Source organism: Ailuropoda melanoleuca, chromosome 14, assembly GCF_002007445.2.
Source record: "Ailuropoda melanoleuca isolate Jingjing chromosome 14, ASM200744v2, whole genome shotgun sequence".
In the NCBI taxonomy this organism is placed as follows: domain Eukaryota; kingdom Metazoa; phylum Chordata; class Mammalia; order Carnivora; family Ursidae; genus Ailuropoda; species Ailuropoda melanoleuca.
Window position 1 is genome coordinate 28,645,018 of NC_048231.1, and position 17,751 is coordinate 28,662,768.

The following is a 17,751-nucleotide window of genomic DNA, read 5'->3' on the forward strand; positions in this document are numbered from 1 at the left end:
AGCTTGTATAAGCCCGCAGAAGGGGGTAGTTTTCTGAAAAGCTGTTGAAAGGCATGTCATGGAATCAGTGGCACAACAGAGACTTGGGAGGATGGAGCTGGGCCAGCCCTGGGGACCGCAGCAGTGTACCACCTGTCTGGGTGGCTGCCATTGTTGATACCTCCACAGTGGCTTGTCCCCTCACTTGCCAGCCACTTGCATTTAAGGACTGCTCAAGTGTCGGTCTGCTTTTCACACCTCTGCGCTGCCCTGACCCTGTCCTATGATAGTGGGCCTCTTTCCCAGAGAAGGGCAGATGGCTAGGAAGCCATCCCACAGGTAGCTACTGCCTGAGGGTATCACCCATAAGTGAGTTGCTGGGTGTTGTATCAGTCTGCATAAAACCACGTCAGGAAATTTTGCAACAGAGGAGACTTTGTCCTTAAGCTACTGTGTCACTTACTGATATGTGAAGCTTCTGGAAAACCAGTAGACCTTTGCTTGTTCTTCACAGAGTTAACATTTATGGTTTTGACTCAGGGCGACCCAAAGATCTTTGCCATGCGGTGATTTGTCATTTTGCTGAGGTAATTCGAACACAGAATGAGACACTTAGCTTGTGAAGGAGAGACTGTCCAGCACAACTCCACAGCTCTCTCCTCGGATGTCTCCCAGACTCGTCACTGAACATTCCAGCCTGCCTGGAATGACCTCAAAGTCACCCCGTTCAGCTCCACCAGCTCCCCGTGCCTCCAGTTCAGTAGCCCTGGGAACAGGAGGAGGAACAAGACGGAGTCTTCTTTCTCATGAAGCTCATGGATTATAGTATGTGATGAGAACTGTGGTGTAGGCGATACACAGTGTAAGGACTTTGAGAAAGGGAGCATGTAATCTGCCTGGTGGGCCTGCGGAAGGCTTCTGTAAGGAGATGACATTTGACCTGGATCTTGAAAACCGAGTTATGAGCTTAACGCTCCATCAAGGGAGATGAGGCTTCCAGTCAGACCAGTGCGCGTTATACTTGAGGAGCAGCAGGCCGTTCTGTGTGCCTGGGAAGGGGCTGGGATGTGGGCCATAGACTTTGAGGTTGGACTTCTGTTCTGAAGGAGACGGGCAAGCAGGACCCAGTGAAGTTGCATTTCGTCCCACGTGGACAGTAGAAAGCCACCAGTTTTTTCAGCAAGATTAGTGATGTCATCGGGCCAATTTTCAAATAATTTGAAGCTTATAAGATACTCTTCCAATTATAATTTAAGTTATATTATTCAAAAGGTACCTGAGGATATGGGCCTTGTAAATCTCACCAAAATCATCTTCGTCACTTAAGCCATACTATTATAAAAATTTGATTAATGATTACTATTACTATCACCCCACTGTCCTAGCTCAAAGTGTACAAAGTCATCTCTGGCCACTCTTTTACACCCAAGTTTTGCTGCATAATGCTGCTTAATAATTGGTCACTTCTGGCCATTCCTGCTGCCACTGTGTCCAGGGCATGTCAACTCTTGCTGTAGTATCCTCCCACCATGCTTCCCAAGGCAGCTCCAAGCTGCTCTCCACCGGCTGCCAGAGTGTTTTTGTAGACCACATATCAGGTCATGTTATCCACTTTCAAATCTTGTAAGATAGAAGCCAGACTTCTTGGCATGGCCTACTTTTCTCTTCATGCCGTGACTCCTGACTCTTTGGGCCTGACCACTTCTCTCTGTTTCCTGGCCCTTATGTTCAGCCATACAGAACTAGTTCCTATTATGAGTTGAGCCCATCTGTGTTCTCCAGAGAAACAGAACCAATAGGATATATAGATACATATAGAGAGATTTATTGTGAGGAATTGGCTCACATGATTTTGGGGTGAGGAAGTCCCAGCCTCTGCCAGCTAGAGACCAGGAGAGCTAGTGATGTAATTTCACCAGCTATAAAGTCTGAAGGTCTGAGGGTCAGGAGAGTTGATGCTTTCAGTCCTGATGTAAGTTTGGGAGAAGACCTATGTCCCAGCCAACAGAAGGCAAATTCACCCTTCCTCAGCTTTTTTGTTCTAGTCAGGCCCTCAACAGATTGGATGATACCCACCCACGTTGGGGGGTCAGAGGCAGTCTGCTCCACTGACTCATTTGCTACTCTCATCCAGAAACACCCTCAGAGACCCTCCCCGCCCCCCCCCACCCAGAGTGAGTGACGTTTAACCAGTCATCTGGTATCTGATGGCCCAGTCGAGTGGATACCCAATGACCATAATGCCATCATTCATCAGCCTTAATCTATATCAGGAACAGCACCCCTACACCCCTAAACCCATCTGCCTCCCTTGTCTCCAGTCCGGGTGCCCCTCATCTGCATCCCACAACTTTCTAGAGTGTAGGCTCATCACATATCCTTTGTATTATCATTTACTTGTGTGTCTCCTTGATTGAACTGTGAGCTGCTTTCTACTGGGGTTTGGCACATCTCTTAGTTGGTGTTGCTTCCTTTCAGTTCCTAGAGTACACACTGTCCTTTCTGTGAGGAGAGCAAATGTGGAGAACAATGGCTCTGGACACCACATGGATTTAGCCCAGTGGGTGTTGTGTGTAGTAGGTGTTCAGATATGTTTGTAAGCAGTTTGCAATATAGAATTGCTCACCTCCCTTGCCAAAATTAAAGCACGTGCACGCGCTCAGTCTGTTGCGATACTTGCAAATGCCAATCCCTCTCTGTTGAGTAGATGTTCTTAAAATTTCTGTATCTGTTAGTCTCCAAAAGGTTACGAATGAGAACACGGTTTGTTATGTTTCCTCTTCAGTGCTAGTAAGACATGCCTTTTAATGTTTTTGGTTACAAGTTTGCCAAATAGACTACTTAATACCCAGTTCTGTAATCATTTCTCTAACTGGACATCATCCAGAATGCGGTTTCTTGAGATCAGCCCACCTTTGTGCTTCTTAGCAGAGCTCCATGTCCAAAACTCCCACGTTTCTGAGCGATTAGCAACTGGAGTTGCCACTGTTGTTCTTCCCCGGTAGGCCATCCTGATCCTTGTGTTCCGGAACACTGACTTGAGGTTAGCATTTGCCAACAGTTGAGTTTGGTGCCCAGAATGAAGAGTCTCAGACACTGCTGAGGCAGTCACCTAGAAGGCCCCACAGCTCTGCACTTTCCCACAGCCATAATAAGGACCTGTCACTCAGGAACCAATGCAATGGTTGCATGAAGGGATGTTCTTTGTGGCCTGAAAATAGTGAATGGGGAGCTACCATTTTTCATTCATAATAAAGAGGCCATTTGAAATCTCTGGGCTTGGTCTGGAAGCAAAGTCTCTGGTAACCAAACTTTGATTTGTTTGCATTTTTTTCTGCTTTTAAATGAATGAATCCATAAACATACCATCTCAAGTGAACCTAACTTGCTGTTAGAGCCGTGCAGTGTTTGGGAACACTTTGGGGAGCTTTGGGGATTAATGTCAAGGGTACATTTCACTTAGCTATTGTTACACAGGTGCTTAAAGACTTCTTTTGAGTTCTAATACCAATATATCAAGTGTATAATTTTTGTTGGGTTTGTCCGTTTAAGTATATTTAACTTTTATTTTATTTTATTTATTAATATTTTATTTATTTGACAGAGAGAGACAGCGAGAGAGGGAACACAAGCAAGGGGAGTGTGAGAGGGAGAAGCAAGCTTCCTGCCGAGCAGGGAGCCCAATGCGGGGCTCGATCCCAGGACCCTGGGATCATGACCTGAGCTGAAGGCAGACGCTTAACGGCTAAGCCACCCAGGCGCTCCCGTTTAAGTGTATTTAACTTTTACATTACCCTAATTCATTTAGGTTCAGAAAAATTTGAATATAGGAAAGATCCAACAATTTCAAAGATTGGTAGCTCTATTCCAAATCCTCGGGCGTCTGTGAGTATATCAGGGAGAGGCAAGTTTTCTATTTGAACTTTATGCATTTTGGTGTTTATGGAGCACATACTTTGTCAGGCACTGACTTAGTCCTGGACTTGAGCCTGCCTTGTACTTTGTGGACTACAGCTACTCCTGCCTCTGGGAGTTAATGTGCATGACCATCTGAGAATCCTGGGTCAATGTCCAAAATGGTTTCCTCCAGACAAGGGTAGCCTGAGCTTTCCTACGCTTGCCTTAGGGCTGAGGGGCACCTTGGCTCCTTCTGAGCCCTTGATGTGTTTACCCCTAAGATGGCAGCTTCTCTTTTCTGTCATTAGAATAAAAAATGCTTCAGTCAAATGCACAAGAACTTTGTCTCTTTAAGTCTCTTTTCTCTGTTCTGGTTAAACTATTTTATTATTTTTTGTTGCCAGAATTGATATATACCACAAGTATTTGCTCTCTCATCATGACTGTGGCTCTGGCTGGAAGAACTAATGAAATTCACAAGAGCCGCCGCCTTGACCCTCTCCTCCCCACACCACTTCTGACCCCCGGCCATCTGTTGAGGGTACTCAGGGTTTCCCACGGGGCTACAGCTGGGCAGTACTGTTTCACGTGGAGTTTTCCTCTAAGCTTTCATGTTCTCCCACTCAACCCCATTCTGGCATTCTACTCCTTCCTCTTTCCTATCCACATCCAGTTGCCACATCCTGTCCCCTCTGCCCTAGCAAGGATTTTGCTGCCTGCTACTGTAGGTCTTTGTCTTCTCCTTCCCTAGACTAATTCCATCTCTGCCCTCACTCCCCATCTTGGCTGCTGCTACATTTCTGAAGCTCTCTTGCCCACCTGCCAGGGTCTGCATTCCCCTGTGAACCTGCAGTGTCTCCTCATGGCCCACGAGATGACATCCAGAATCCTTTGTGTGACAGCAGGGCGTGACCTAGAACAGCATGCCCCCCAGCCTCTGTTCCCACCCCTCCCCCACGTGCCCTGCACAGCCAGTGCTCCAGTCACCTGTGAGTGCTTGTTAGCAGGCAAGGTGGGCTGGGGCACTAGCGGTACAACTGCTCCTTACTAGTTGTGTGATCCTGTGCTACTGTTCTTCGCCTCCATTAGAAAGTGAAGTCATGTGGAAGGAGAACATAGAAGTGTTGGAGAGATACCAGGGACCAAGCAAAGGAACTGTCTGGGAGCACACGGTGCTTGAGGAGCCAAAACGACGATGGAGTTGGGGTCCTGCTTATAAGCAGTTAGGCTTTGGAGCTGTTACTTCAATAGGCTTCCTTTTTTAAGTGTGACGTGGGGACAGTGCAGTCCCTAATAACGTTGTAGCATCGTTTGAGAACTGAGCGTGCTTGCCTGTAAACTGTTGAAGCGGTGCCTGGCACTGGCACGTACTGAGCAGTAGCAGCACCAGCTCGTAGATCAAGCAGTTCAACAGAAGGTGGAAGGCAGAGGTCAAAATCTTGACCTCACACCCATGGTGATGGGATGCTGTTCCTTTTTCTTCTTCCGAAGTGCACTCCCCCCCATTGACAGAGCCCTTTGCTTATCAGAAACCCACCCTTCTTGGGCCTCTTGGGCTTACTCTCCTCCGGGAAGCTTTTCTTAAGCCCCCACCTGGAAGCACAGTTGATCATGTGCTGCCTTATAGGGAGGACAAGACAGCCACCTCCCTGTACTTCACTTCCTTGTCAGTGAGTTCATCTTTGATTAAGTGTGCTTCTTCTAGAAGGCTCACTGTCATTACCATTTTGCCCAGGACAACTTGATACCTTGTATAGGGTTTTACTGCTTGAGGATGCTAATTGGATGCAACTAAAAAATAAACGATATCTCTGAGATTTGAACATGTTTCTTGTTCTGTGATTGAGGTAAGCCGCTAAACTTAATCTGTCATGGCGATAACAGCTCTTATCCTTCCAGAGCTGATGAAGGGAAAAGCCAGTAATTTCTCAAGTGTGGTAGATGTCCACCCTCTCACCTGGTGTTTTATAAATATATTGTCTTAACTGTCTTTTTACTTATCTGTGCCTGGGAGGGTGCCTTCCTCTGTTTTATAAAATGCCAAGTGATACCACTGTGATACATAAATAATGATAATTAGACGACAGCTTCAAATTATTTGACATCCAGATTGAAGGGAAAAGTGGTACTTTTTTTTTTTCCCTATAATACTCTAGAATTTAGATCAGAAATGGCATTCAGGAAAGCATATTGCTTCCTGTCAGACATGGATGGCTCAAAGCTTCTGTGTGAAGTAAGACACCACAGAACAGCCACGTGCCAAAGCATGTTGGGGCGTCAGATCTAGGCCGGGCCATAAAGACTCTCCATCCTTTGCAATGATTTGCTTGAGAATAACAGAACTAGACTAGGAGCCAGAGAAGAGGGAAGTTGTTTTTGTCTGAAACTCCACCTAAATTATTTAATAGTCATTAAATGACATCATTTCCCAACCTCTGGCCTCTTTCACAAATGTCAAGAACCAGGGTTTTGAGAATTTGGCTCCTCCTGATTTGGTCTGCTTTAATATTACCTCTTAAATTTTCCAGGACTTCTTCCTTTGTTGTGGCTCCTGGTGGGTGATATGAGACTATTTGTTCACTTAGTTGAAGGAACAGAAGACTAAGAATCAGAACGGCAGAGCTTGATTTCCAGCCTTACTGTTTAATAGCCGTATGGACTTGGGCTACTATTTAACCTCCATTTTATTTCCTCCCTTGTAAAATAGGAGTGATTTCATCACAAGAACATCCAGGGTGTACGTACTACACTAACTTACATCCGTGTGCGAGTCATTGTTCTAAGTAACCTACTGTCAGCATACCATTTAATAGATGAGGAAACTCAGGCCCAGAAAGGTTAAGTAACTTACCTCGAGTCACATAGCAAATAAGTGATACGCACAAGGAAGAGCGTAAGATTATCCTCCGATCCAGAATTTGTTGAAGGTAAGCTGTGAGTAGGGGCACCAGTGTTGACTGTTGTGGAGATGGCCCGGCAGCCCTCCACAGGGTAGGAGGAAGTGGGGGTGAGGAGGCAGATTACAGTGTCCCCTTTCAGGTTCCCTTGGTCTCCCTGCCCCCTTCCTTCTGCTCTCACATATCCCTGATTTTTAATTTTTCCTTCAGTCTCTTTCAAATCTATTTCCTTCCTTTTCCACTGACCCCACTTTCCTCTGAACTCACCTCGTTGTAAACTCACCTTTTGTTGTGATGCTAATATTTGTATCCCTATTACCATTCACTCACCAATCTCCCATTGGTGTGGCAGTAGCTGTCAGTCTTCTGGCTCTAACAATTCCCTGTTGGATCTATTCTCATCTGTGCCAGTAAGCCTTTATAGTGGAACTTCTCGGTTCAAAAACCTGCAACTCCTCACTGTATATCAAAGTATGGGCCATACACTTTAATAACTGGGATCTTGTGATGCTGTGGGTTATAAGTGACAGATAACTAACTCAGTGTAAGAAAAAAGGGAAACACAGAGGGTGAGTCCCTTGCTTTAGGCAGAGCTGAATCCAGGGGTTTGGGCCATATTTTCAGAGTTCATTTTGAAGTACGTGAGAGCCCCCAGCAGCTCAAGGCTCACATCTTAAAGCATGAACTCCTCAGCACAAAGATGGTCTCTTCCCTGACACCTCTGACGTGGCCCACGTGCCCATCCCAAGTCACTATGGCCTGGGGTTGGGCCCAGTTAAATAGGTACAAGCCACTTTTACCCACACTGCTTCCTCTTCAAACCTTCTCCATCTGGTTCTCTCCAGTGTTCTCAGCCCTCTTCCTGGACCTGATGTGCCTGCTCTGTGCTTTAACAACTCTGCCGTGGCTTATACTGGTCTCCCTTGATGTTCTTTCCTGCCATCTCTGCTTATCAAAATTCTACCAATTTCTCAAGGCCCAGCTGGAATGTTTTCTACAAAGCCTTGTCTTATCCCAAAATTGGTAAAAGGCATTTCTTCCTTTTCTGTGTAGCATTCTTACACCGATTCCCAACACTTACTGCTTTTCACTGTTTCTCATCACCATCTTCATCAGTGCTGGCCCTTTCTTCATCACCCATACCTTTCTCTAGGTCTTCACGTGCACAGAGCATTTGCACATTGATTTGCTCTAATGGAAAAGCTGTAGAGTAAGCAGGCAAGATACCTTTTTTCTATTTTTGCAGCCTTAGCATTGCTTGAACACCAGCTGTGCACCAAGACTAGGTGCTGATGTGAAAGACATTTTAACGTGATGACATCCAGATGCTTTATTCTGATTTTTACAAATGAGGAAATTGAGGTCTAGTAAATAAGTGGCTAGGTATCCCACTAACCATTGTTTTTAGCTTCTGGAACATGCAAGCTCTTTGCTACCTCTGCACCTTTTCAGATATATTCCTTCTGCCTGGAATGTTCTTTCCCCTCTCACCTCTCCTAACCCTACTCCTCTGTCAGGGTCTAATTAAAATGTCACTCTTTTAGGGAGACTTCTGTTGACCTCCCATCCACCCTCCCATCCAGTCTAAAACAGGTCTACTATTCTCTCTTCTAGTACTTCTGTTTTTCTTCATAGTGATTATCACAAATATGTAATTATTTCACTTTTATAAATGCAGTGTCTCCCCACTAGACTGTGTACCCCATGAGGACAGGGACAGTGACATCTTTCTTAACGCTTAGGCAGTCAGTGCCTGGCACCGTGCCTGACACCAAAGAGACACTCAGGAAATAATGTGTGGAATGAACAAATGCAAGTATCAGCCATTCTTGCAGCTCACCGAATGCCAGTGCAATGGTAGAACCCGATTGTCTGAAGCCCGAGTCAGCATAACTCCGACTCTTACCACATCCTACACTGTGCCCACGAGCAGCCTCCCCTACTCAGTTACGTGATCATCAAGACTGAGAACTAGAGTTCTAGTTCTTTTATGGGTTCCAAGGACATTAGCACTGTGTGATATGTGGGTATTTAGGATATGAAGGGTGGGTATGTGGATGGGTGGACAGAAGGGATGAGAGACAGACTGACTTGCAAACAAGGTACTGGGATGATCCACCGAGGGAGACCAGAAGAGGAGATCCATGTGTGGAGGCACGGGGAAAATGAGGCTCCCATATTAAGTACCTGCATTGCTGCAAAGGTCCTAGAAGGCGGTTGTGATTCTGTACATCAGCTGAGATACAGCACTTTAACTCGTATCCTGGTTAAGATCTAAAAATAATACCCTGTTCTGGAGTTCTTGGAATAAACCTTCCATTTTGGTGAGTCTGGAAGAGTTTTTGTTTTTATATTCCTATCACATTATATTGGAACACTTTCATTATACATGAAGGCAACTTTTATTCTTACACCAGAGTGAGCAGCCTGTTACTATAGCAATATTGAAATTATTTATATACACTGTCTTCTACACACTCCTTGCAAACTGTGCATAGCGGTTAGGAGAAACGGGCTATGATATCCAAAATTGTTTTCTCTTTTATTTCCTTTATTAAACTTCTGTGAACTTTGTTATAATTTAATTTTTAAAATTTAAACCTCTTATTTTTAGGAAAGATTAATTTAGGGGAGTTGTAAATATATCTGACCTATCAAATACTGACAATAGCTCTGAAATAACTTCAGTTTTGCTGTGAGTACGATACAGATATAATTGCTTCTTGAGATCCTTTTCAGAAAATGGGGTGCACTCATAGATGCCCTCTGTGTTTGCAGGGCCTGGACAGCTTCAAAGTAAAACAGAAATTCTTCTTTGGGAGCAAGGAGCCAGCGGCCGCCTTTCCTGTGCCATATGACCTGCCTCCAGAACTGTATGGAAGTAAAGGTAGGACACACATGAAGGGAGATGTGTTGTGCCCGGAAGAAGCCATCAGTCTCTCAGTGGGAGGTTGGCTCATGGAATACTTTGGAAATGCAGGTTTGCAGAGGCGTCTTCGCTGCCCTGTCTGGGGCCACTAGAGCGGTCATTCTCAAACTGGTTGATCCAGGACCCCTCCGCACTCTTATTATTAAGGACCATAAGGAGCTTTTCACTTGGGTTTTTATATCTGTTGAGATTTATTATATTAGACCTCAAAACCAAGAATTCTTTATATTAGTATGTAAAAGTAATAAACCTATTATATATAACTTTTTTTTTAAGTATTTCCCAAAAAAAGTGAAGAAGGTGGCATGGTGGCATTATTTACGATTTTTGCAGGCAGTCCTCTTTACTATCTGGGTTAATGAAAGACCACTGAATTCTCAGAACTGCCTTATTGCAATGTCACGTCACAAAGCCTCTATACATTCGCAAGAAGTGAAGATGACAAATAATGGCTTACTATTTTTTTTTTAAGATTCTATTTACTTGAGAGCGCGAGATTGAGAAAACAAGTGGGGGGAGGGGCAGAGGGAGAAGCTGACTCCCCTCTGAGCAGGGAGCCTGATGTGGGACTCGATCCCAGGACCCTGGGATCATGACCTGAGCCAAAGGCAGATGCTTAACGACTGAGCCACCCAGGCACCCATGGCTTAATATTTTGATGAAAATAATTTTGACTTCACAAACACCTGCCATCCTCTTAAAGGGGAGATTCCCAGGCTGCCCTAGACTATGACTTTCTTAAAGACAGTGACCAAGTATTTTTCATAATAGAAAGTCATTGGAATATTGGTTCAGGTTCATGGTGTTTTTGAGGAAAGCTGGCTGACATGAGTGGCACCAACTCCATCCCAGGTCTGACCCAGCCCCATGGGGCTGCACTTTTCTTAGCCCTAGAATGTCCGTCTTTAAAGCAAGTTCACACTTGCCAGACTCACACAGGAGCAGATGAATAATCAGGACATGCTTATTAATTTAAAATGGCAAAAGGTCCTATTACAACCAGCATATTTTCCCTTGGAAGGTAGATGCCTACACAGATAGCCAGGTTATAGTCAATGGTTTTTGAATAAATTCTGAATCTGAACAGGGAAAATTTGGTTTTTGTTGGGAAGTTTTAATGACATCACTCCATTAATATACCAATCTGCTAGGGAATCTCTGATTCCCTAGCAGAGTCAGCCTTGTCCACTGGGTCCCTTTCTTCCCTGGACAGTGCTAGATGGGTTCTAGCAGCTCCCCCACCCTCACTTGCCCTTTCTGGTTTTGGTGGTAAATGAACCTTTCCCTTCCAGTGGACCTGTTTCTTTGATGGCATTGACTCTGTCAGATGTGTCCATACAGTCTCATTCTGCGTAGTGTGCAGCTACCTCTGGCAGGTGACTTTCTAGAGCTATAACCAGTCATATTGATAGCAAGTTTCCGAAGGTGTTCTTTTTTCCTTCTTTCCAAGCTGTGTATATTTGAGTCCTCTAAATTTGTTGTATATTTATGCATCTTCATTTTTCGCTAGCAAGATTATATCGGTTTTATCTGCATTTCAGAGACTCTGTGCCAACCTTGCAACTTACTAAGTGACCTTGGGCAGTTATTTGCTTTCTCTGGGCCTTAGTGTCTCTATTGGTAAAATGGGAAAGTAAGAGTGCCTACTTCATAGCATTTGTTGAAAAGAGTAACCAAGATGCTATCTGTGAAGCACCTAACCCAGTGTCTAGTGTGGAGTTAGCCATCAATAATCGTGAGCTGTTGTTTCTGTTATTTAGAATATCTAGTTCCGTTCCTGGCATGTGGTAATGGACCAGTGGTCATTTTCTCCCCTTCTCCTTGGTGAGTTGATGAAAAGAGCCTAAGGCCTGTGCAGGACCGTCCCTGCACCCACCCAGTGTCACAGGACCTGACGATGAAAACCTCTCCCTCCACCCTCCAGCTTTATTCTGTACCTTTGTTTTTTCTCCCTCTGTCTGTTCATGTTCTTTGTTTTTTTCTCCTTAACCCTGAGTTCTAAATAACCTTAGTGGAGGTGGGGACGGATGGACAGACGGATGGATAGATCGACAGACTGAGTGAGTTTGACTTCCAGTGGTCTGGCCTTGGACTTTCCACCCCCAGCCCAGAACCTTGGCTGGAATTCCACCTCCTCCGCTTAATCCTGATCTCCAAAGGCCTTTGAAAGCAAGAATGAAAGAGATAGAGGAGACTTAAAAATATCCTGAGGTTTCTTCGGTTCTGATAGAAAAAACATTCCCGAGAATTTAAAAGTTTACAATGAGTGATATCTTAGACTGTGTTATGATGAATCTTTTATTTGGCCAGCAAGCTGAATGTTTTCCACTGTTTAGTGGAGTTTTCTGGGTTTATACATTTCCTTTGAAAGATATATACAAGAGAGACTGGAGTGTTTGATTTTTTATCGGTACAGTTTTGCCTTCCACACTGCTTCACTGTCATGCAGAATAATGCCAGTCACTCCAGTATCACCAGTTCATGTGTAGCCAGCATTCGAGGGAATCCAATGGACTAGAAGAAAGGCGTCTTACTAAAATTTGGAAAAGTGAGTGGTTCAGAACATCTCAAAAGCACTTTGTTTGACAATGGTCTTCAAACCACTGTTAACATGTAGAAGATCTTGTGTTTTTTTTTTTAATCTGAGGACTATATAGAAAGTTTAGCAAAGAAATACACTGCTGAGAACAAAGGACAGTATTACAAAATACCAGCAGACACCCTGAAACCAAGAAATTGATCAAATAATAAAGCAAAACTGACACAGCTGCAGGTATACCTTGCTTTACACAGTGCTCGCTGCGTGTCTGTTCTCTCCACGGTGTATTACTACTCTGTGCAGACACTGGGTACAAGAACAAGACAAACACAAATCCCTGGCTTTATGGAGTTTAAATTACTCTTTACCTGCAAAGTTATACCTAACCAAACTCATTTGACTAATAGGAGCTGTAGTTCTAAAGGAGTTCTTTTAGATCCTTTTGTAGTTCATAAGCATGATAACTGGGTGTTCGTGCCAGTTTGTGACACATGCCTCCCTCAAACCTTGTTACGACCTTAGCACCGAGGTTACCCGTCTGACGTGAGAAAAAAAAATCTTCTATAAAGAAAAATCACCAACATTTTAAATCTTATTTCCATATGTCCCACTTGCTGTATGACCCTGAGCCTGAAAAGAATGAAATAGGCCAGTATGTGATCTCTCTTGAGCTATTATATGCCAGAGGCATCTGCTTCGTACTCCCTTTTTAGCTTATATTCTTTGTATTCTCTGATACACTTTAAAGCAGGTAAAACAAGGTAAGGTTAAGTAGAGCCTATCTGATTTGTACTCAAAGAATAAGTTATATGGCAAATTTAAGAATAATTGAACGTACAGGGCTTCAGAGACTTAGTTATGTTAAGTGATCTGGGTTTTTTGTGGGTTTTTTTTTTCTTTTTTCTTTTAAATACACATGGTATATGTATATAGTTGGCCCTTGCACAATGCTGCAGTTAGGGGTACTGACCCCCCAGTGCAGTTGAAAATCTGCATATAAACTTGGACTCCCCAAAAACTTAACTATTAATAGCCTACTGTTGACCAGAAACCTGATAACCTAGTTAACACATATTTTGTATGTTACATGTATTATACACTGTATTCCTACAATAAAGTAAGCTAGAGGGGAAAAAAAACGTTATTAAGAAAATTATAAGGAAGAGAAAATACACTTAAGTATTGTATGTGTATTTATTGGGGAAAAAACCCACATGTGAGTGGACCTGTGCAGTTAAACCCATGTTGTTCAAGAGTTACTGTAGTATTCTTTTCTTTGAATTTTTTTGACATAATTTCAGATTTAGAAAAAAAGTTCTAAGTACAAAGAATTCCTATATTCTCTTCACCCAGGTTCCCCAAATGTGAATATTTTATAATATTTACATAATCCTTCTTTCTCGTGTTAACTTTTTTCTGATCCATTTGAAAGTTGTAAACACGATGTTTGCGATCTCTAAACACTTCAGTATATATTTCTTAAAAACATTCTTTCACATAGCCACAGTACAGTTACCAAAATCAGGAATTAACGTTGATTCAATACTGTCATCTACAGAATTTATTCAGATTTCATCTGTTGCCCTAATAATGTCCTTTATAAGCAAAAGGGAAGTTTCAGATTACATGTCACATTTGTTCATCAGTCTCTTTAGTATTCCATTAATTTGGAATAGTGCCACAAGATTTTTGTGTGTTTTATGATAGTGACACTTGGCTGAACACAGGCCAGTTATTTTATAGATGGTGAGGGACATTGTATGTTTGGTTTGTCCATTGTTTCTTCATAAGTAGATCCAGGTTATGCACTTTTGCCAAGAACACCACAGAAGAGATGTTGTTTTTCTTGGTGCATCATGTAATGAGTCACATGATAACCATCTGCCTGATTACTGATGAGGTCAATATTGATCACTTGGTTAAGGGTGTATCTGCCAAGTTGTGTTTGTCTTTTGCAGGTTTAGTATATTTCAGAATTTAACTTTAATTGTCTAGAACTAAGCTAATTAGCTGTGTATGTAATTGCTCTGTAGGAGAGGACATTAAAACTTGGTTGTCACATGATTTACACGTGATCGAGATTTAGCATACATGTAGTGTATAATAATCCTCTAAATCATTAGTTCCCAGATAGTTTATTCCCCCTGCTGCTTGATTCATTTGAAATAATTCCTTGAATTCAGGTAGTATAGAAATAAACTTCAATCTAGACCTGTCAGAATTGTTGCTAAATAGTAGAGTCCGATTCATAAAGTTTTTTGTAAGGGGAACAGAAGACTGATTCAACTTTCTAATCCCAAGAAAATGCAAAAGAAGTAGGTCACTTAAAATCATTTTTTTTTAATTTTTTTTTTAAAGATTTTATTTATTTATTCGACAGAGATAGAGACAGCCAGCGAGAGAGGGAACACAAGCAGGGGGAGTGGGAGAGGAAGAAGCAGGCTCATAGTGGAGGAGCCTGACGTGGGGCTCGATCCCATAACGCTGGGATCACGCCCTGAGCCAAAGGCAGACGCTTAACTGCTGTGCCACCCAGGCGCCCCTAAAATCATTTTTGATATGCTTAATTTTCAAGGACCTGTTTTTGAAAGATCTTTAGAAATGAGGATTTTTTTTTTAATGAGAGAACCAGAAGACGTTTTTAGACATGATCTTGACCATCTCCTTTAATAAAATCTTTTTGTTTCATAGTACAAACAGAAGGCTGACACCAAACTTCCAGCTTAGCTTTTAAAATTACTTTGTAAACAGAAACCTTAAGGAAATCTAGAATTATCAAAGTAAAAAAGTAATTTTGTCAAATGATATTGAAATCAGTACTTGGTTTTTAGCAACTTGAATTATTCTTCCTCCCACTGGATAGATTGTTCTCTTGTGCTTTTTTTAGCCACAGATTAATATGGGAGATCTTCACAGAGAAGAGTGCTAATGGGTTTCAGGTAACACTGGTATCACAATCAGCAAAGACTGCTTCTCTACTAGGTCGGTATCCCAGTGTACAATACTTGGAGCTTTCCTTTGTATTGCAAGCTGGCAAGTCTTTTTATACATTCGTTGATTTCAGAGTAGGCTAAAGTAAAGTGGCATCAGGAATCTTCTCATTAGTTCATCTCTTTGGGATCACACACAACACACACCATATACAAACACAGTCTGTGCCTGATTCAAGGAAAGAATTAAAGGTGATTGCTCAGGTGACAGTGACTTCTGTAGGTAGGATATCATGTTCCCCTGAAGACAGTAGTAAATGTCTGTATGGGTGTTTGGACATGGGGGTCAAGTCCTAACTTTTTAACACAAGGGCAATTCTTAGAGGAAAGAGCTTATTTCCTGGTTAAGTAGAACAGGTTATTGTACTTGGGTTTGTCTAGCTGTTAAAAAACCTGAGGACCTATGTAGCATATAGGCTAATGATAACCCTCACCCACTGTGAGTCGAGGGTGGTAGTAATTATATTATAGCAGCTAGCACTCTTTAAGTACATATTACGTGCCAGGAACTGCTATGAGCACTTGACCTGAATTTATTGAATATCCACTACCCCCATGATACCAGTATTAACATAACCCCTACTTTACAGACAAAGAACCTAAGCACTCAGGTCAACTCCATGCCCCCTTTACTGTCACACTGTGCCACCTCCCCATAGAGGGCTAAGTTCTGGAGTTAGAGATATCAGATGCACGTTGTCCTCAACTGACCAACCACGGGGGCAGATGGGATAGACACAGAGCTAAAACCCTTTGGCTGTCCCCTCATTCCCAGCCTTCCTGCCATGACCTTAATGTTGGCCTCACTGTGTCTCACCTAGACTGCACTGCCTGTTCGTCTCCCTGGTGTTGGTCCCCTCACACTGGACATCATCTCCCTTGCTGCCATGTACCTCTCATCATGTCACACTCCTGTTTTAAATCCTTCCATTGTATCCCTGGAAGAAGCTTCTCATCCCATTTAGCCTCTGATCCCAAACTCTGATTGTGTTAAGATCACCTTTAGAACTTGGTAAGAATGTGTAAGGCCAGGCCCCAGCCCAGACTGACTGAAACAAGCTCCCTTGAGGTGAGCTCTGGGGAAATGCTCCAGCAGTTCTCACGTCGGCCAGGTTTGGGAACCACCGCGCCGACGTGGTAAAGTTCAGAATTCCGGCACCATGGCCTGCCTGCTTGTCTGTCTGCCCACCCCACCCTACCCTCCATGGACTATAAACTGAGAGGACCTCAGCTTTGTCTAGCAGAGTACCTGGCATCTAGCCAGCACTCAAGACATATTTCAGATATATGCAGGACTATTTCATGAGGCAAGTTTTTATTTCTTGGGACAATTTAGGAGGATTGTTTAAAACAGGCTTTCATCTAAGCCATAAGTATTAATGCTGACTTCCTGTAATAGTAAAAAGACAACAGTCACAGCCTCTTCTTAGCTTCCCGTTAGCCTTTTTGCGTCTCTCTCCCAATGTGTAATGGTGAACCTTTCCGCCAGTATGGCAAATGATCAGCCCGTAGGTATAGACATTTGCTCATTTATCCAGCAGAGTGTCCAGAGAATTTGCCAGTGTAGTAGTTCCCTAGCTTGGTCAGTGTTGGCTAGTTGTGAGGGAGAGGAATATGTGCTGTGGCGGTCTTGAAGTTGCTAGCCGACTGGCAGATGTTTGCATCACAAACCCTGTTCTGGTGAAGAATCTAGTAGCTACTCGCACAGCAAGGATCGGCGTATCCTTTACCATGGGGATGAAGTAGAGCCGATGTTACCCAACAGAGCAGTTTGCAGGAAAAGATGGGAGAAGTCTGGCCCCAGAAGACTGCTCCCAGTGGAAGAGAGCCAGTGCTTGCTTCAGGCCAGTGGGGCGCTGTGGGGAGTCTCCAGCACTGCCAAACCTTCAGCCTTTTATGAAGCAAGCGTGTCGCACGGGCCCAGGTTAGGACTTTCTCACGAGCTTGTTTAACGAAGTGTGTGGCTTCAGGCTTTCACACCATCTCAAGGCCAAAGACAAGAGAACAGGGTTCTGATAACTTGTTGCCATCTTTGGCCTTCTTTCCTGTGCATCCCACTGGGTGCTGTTTGCGTGCTTGTGCTGCCGTTACTCAACACCGTGAGCTGGGAGGAGAGCTCCCGTTGTTTGCCAGGCCATCCTCCCTCCGAGCTACCGTCTGTCGGGAAGAGGAGAAAGCTTCTCCCGGGAGCAGTTGGGCAGTGCTGAGCAGCTGCTTCCGCGGATGGTACCTCTCAGCACACCTGCTGCGGGGCTGCTCTACTCTAAGCATTCACCCCTTCAGAGCTGATGTAGCTCTCCTTATCAGGACAGTTATGTGGGGATTGATTTTTCACCCTAGCAATGTCTTTACACCCTACCCATACTATTATGGTTCTTTTGAGTTGTTTTGATTCTAGCAGTAGTGATGCATGGTAAAAGTGATTTGTTCAGATTTTTTCAATTTCTGAAACCCCAGTTAAAAGGGGGAAAAGTTCATGTTTATTGAGCACCTACAACATGCCGGGAACTTCACAGGTGT

General features: G+C 43.6%; 1 protein-coding gene and 1 non-coding gene across 10 annotated transcripts in view; both read left to right on the forward strand.

Annotated features, from left to right (window-relative positions):
• Positions 1-17,751, forward strand: part of TDP1 (tyrosyl-DNA phosphodiesterase 1) — a 103,252-nt gene that overhangs the window by 67,364 nt on the left and 18,137 nt on the right. For all 9 annotated transcript variants that reach the window (XR_004620499.1, XR_004620498.1, XM_034643306.1 and 6 more), the window contains one exon: positions 9,552-9,660. Coding sequence is in view for 7 of the 9 variants with exons in the window: in XM_034643306.1 (XP_034499197.1) it covers positions 9,552-9,660 (109 nt within the window). In the remaining 2 variants the exon portion in view is untranslated. The remainder of the gene's footprint in view (positions 1-9,551; positions 9,661-17,751) is intronic.
• Positions 12,678-12,785, forward strand: LOC117796222. The gene has a single exon (XR_004620587.1). It is a non-coding gene; the product is annotated as a small nucleolar RNA U13 (small nucleolar RNA).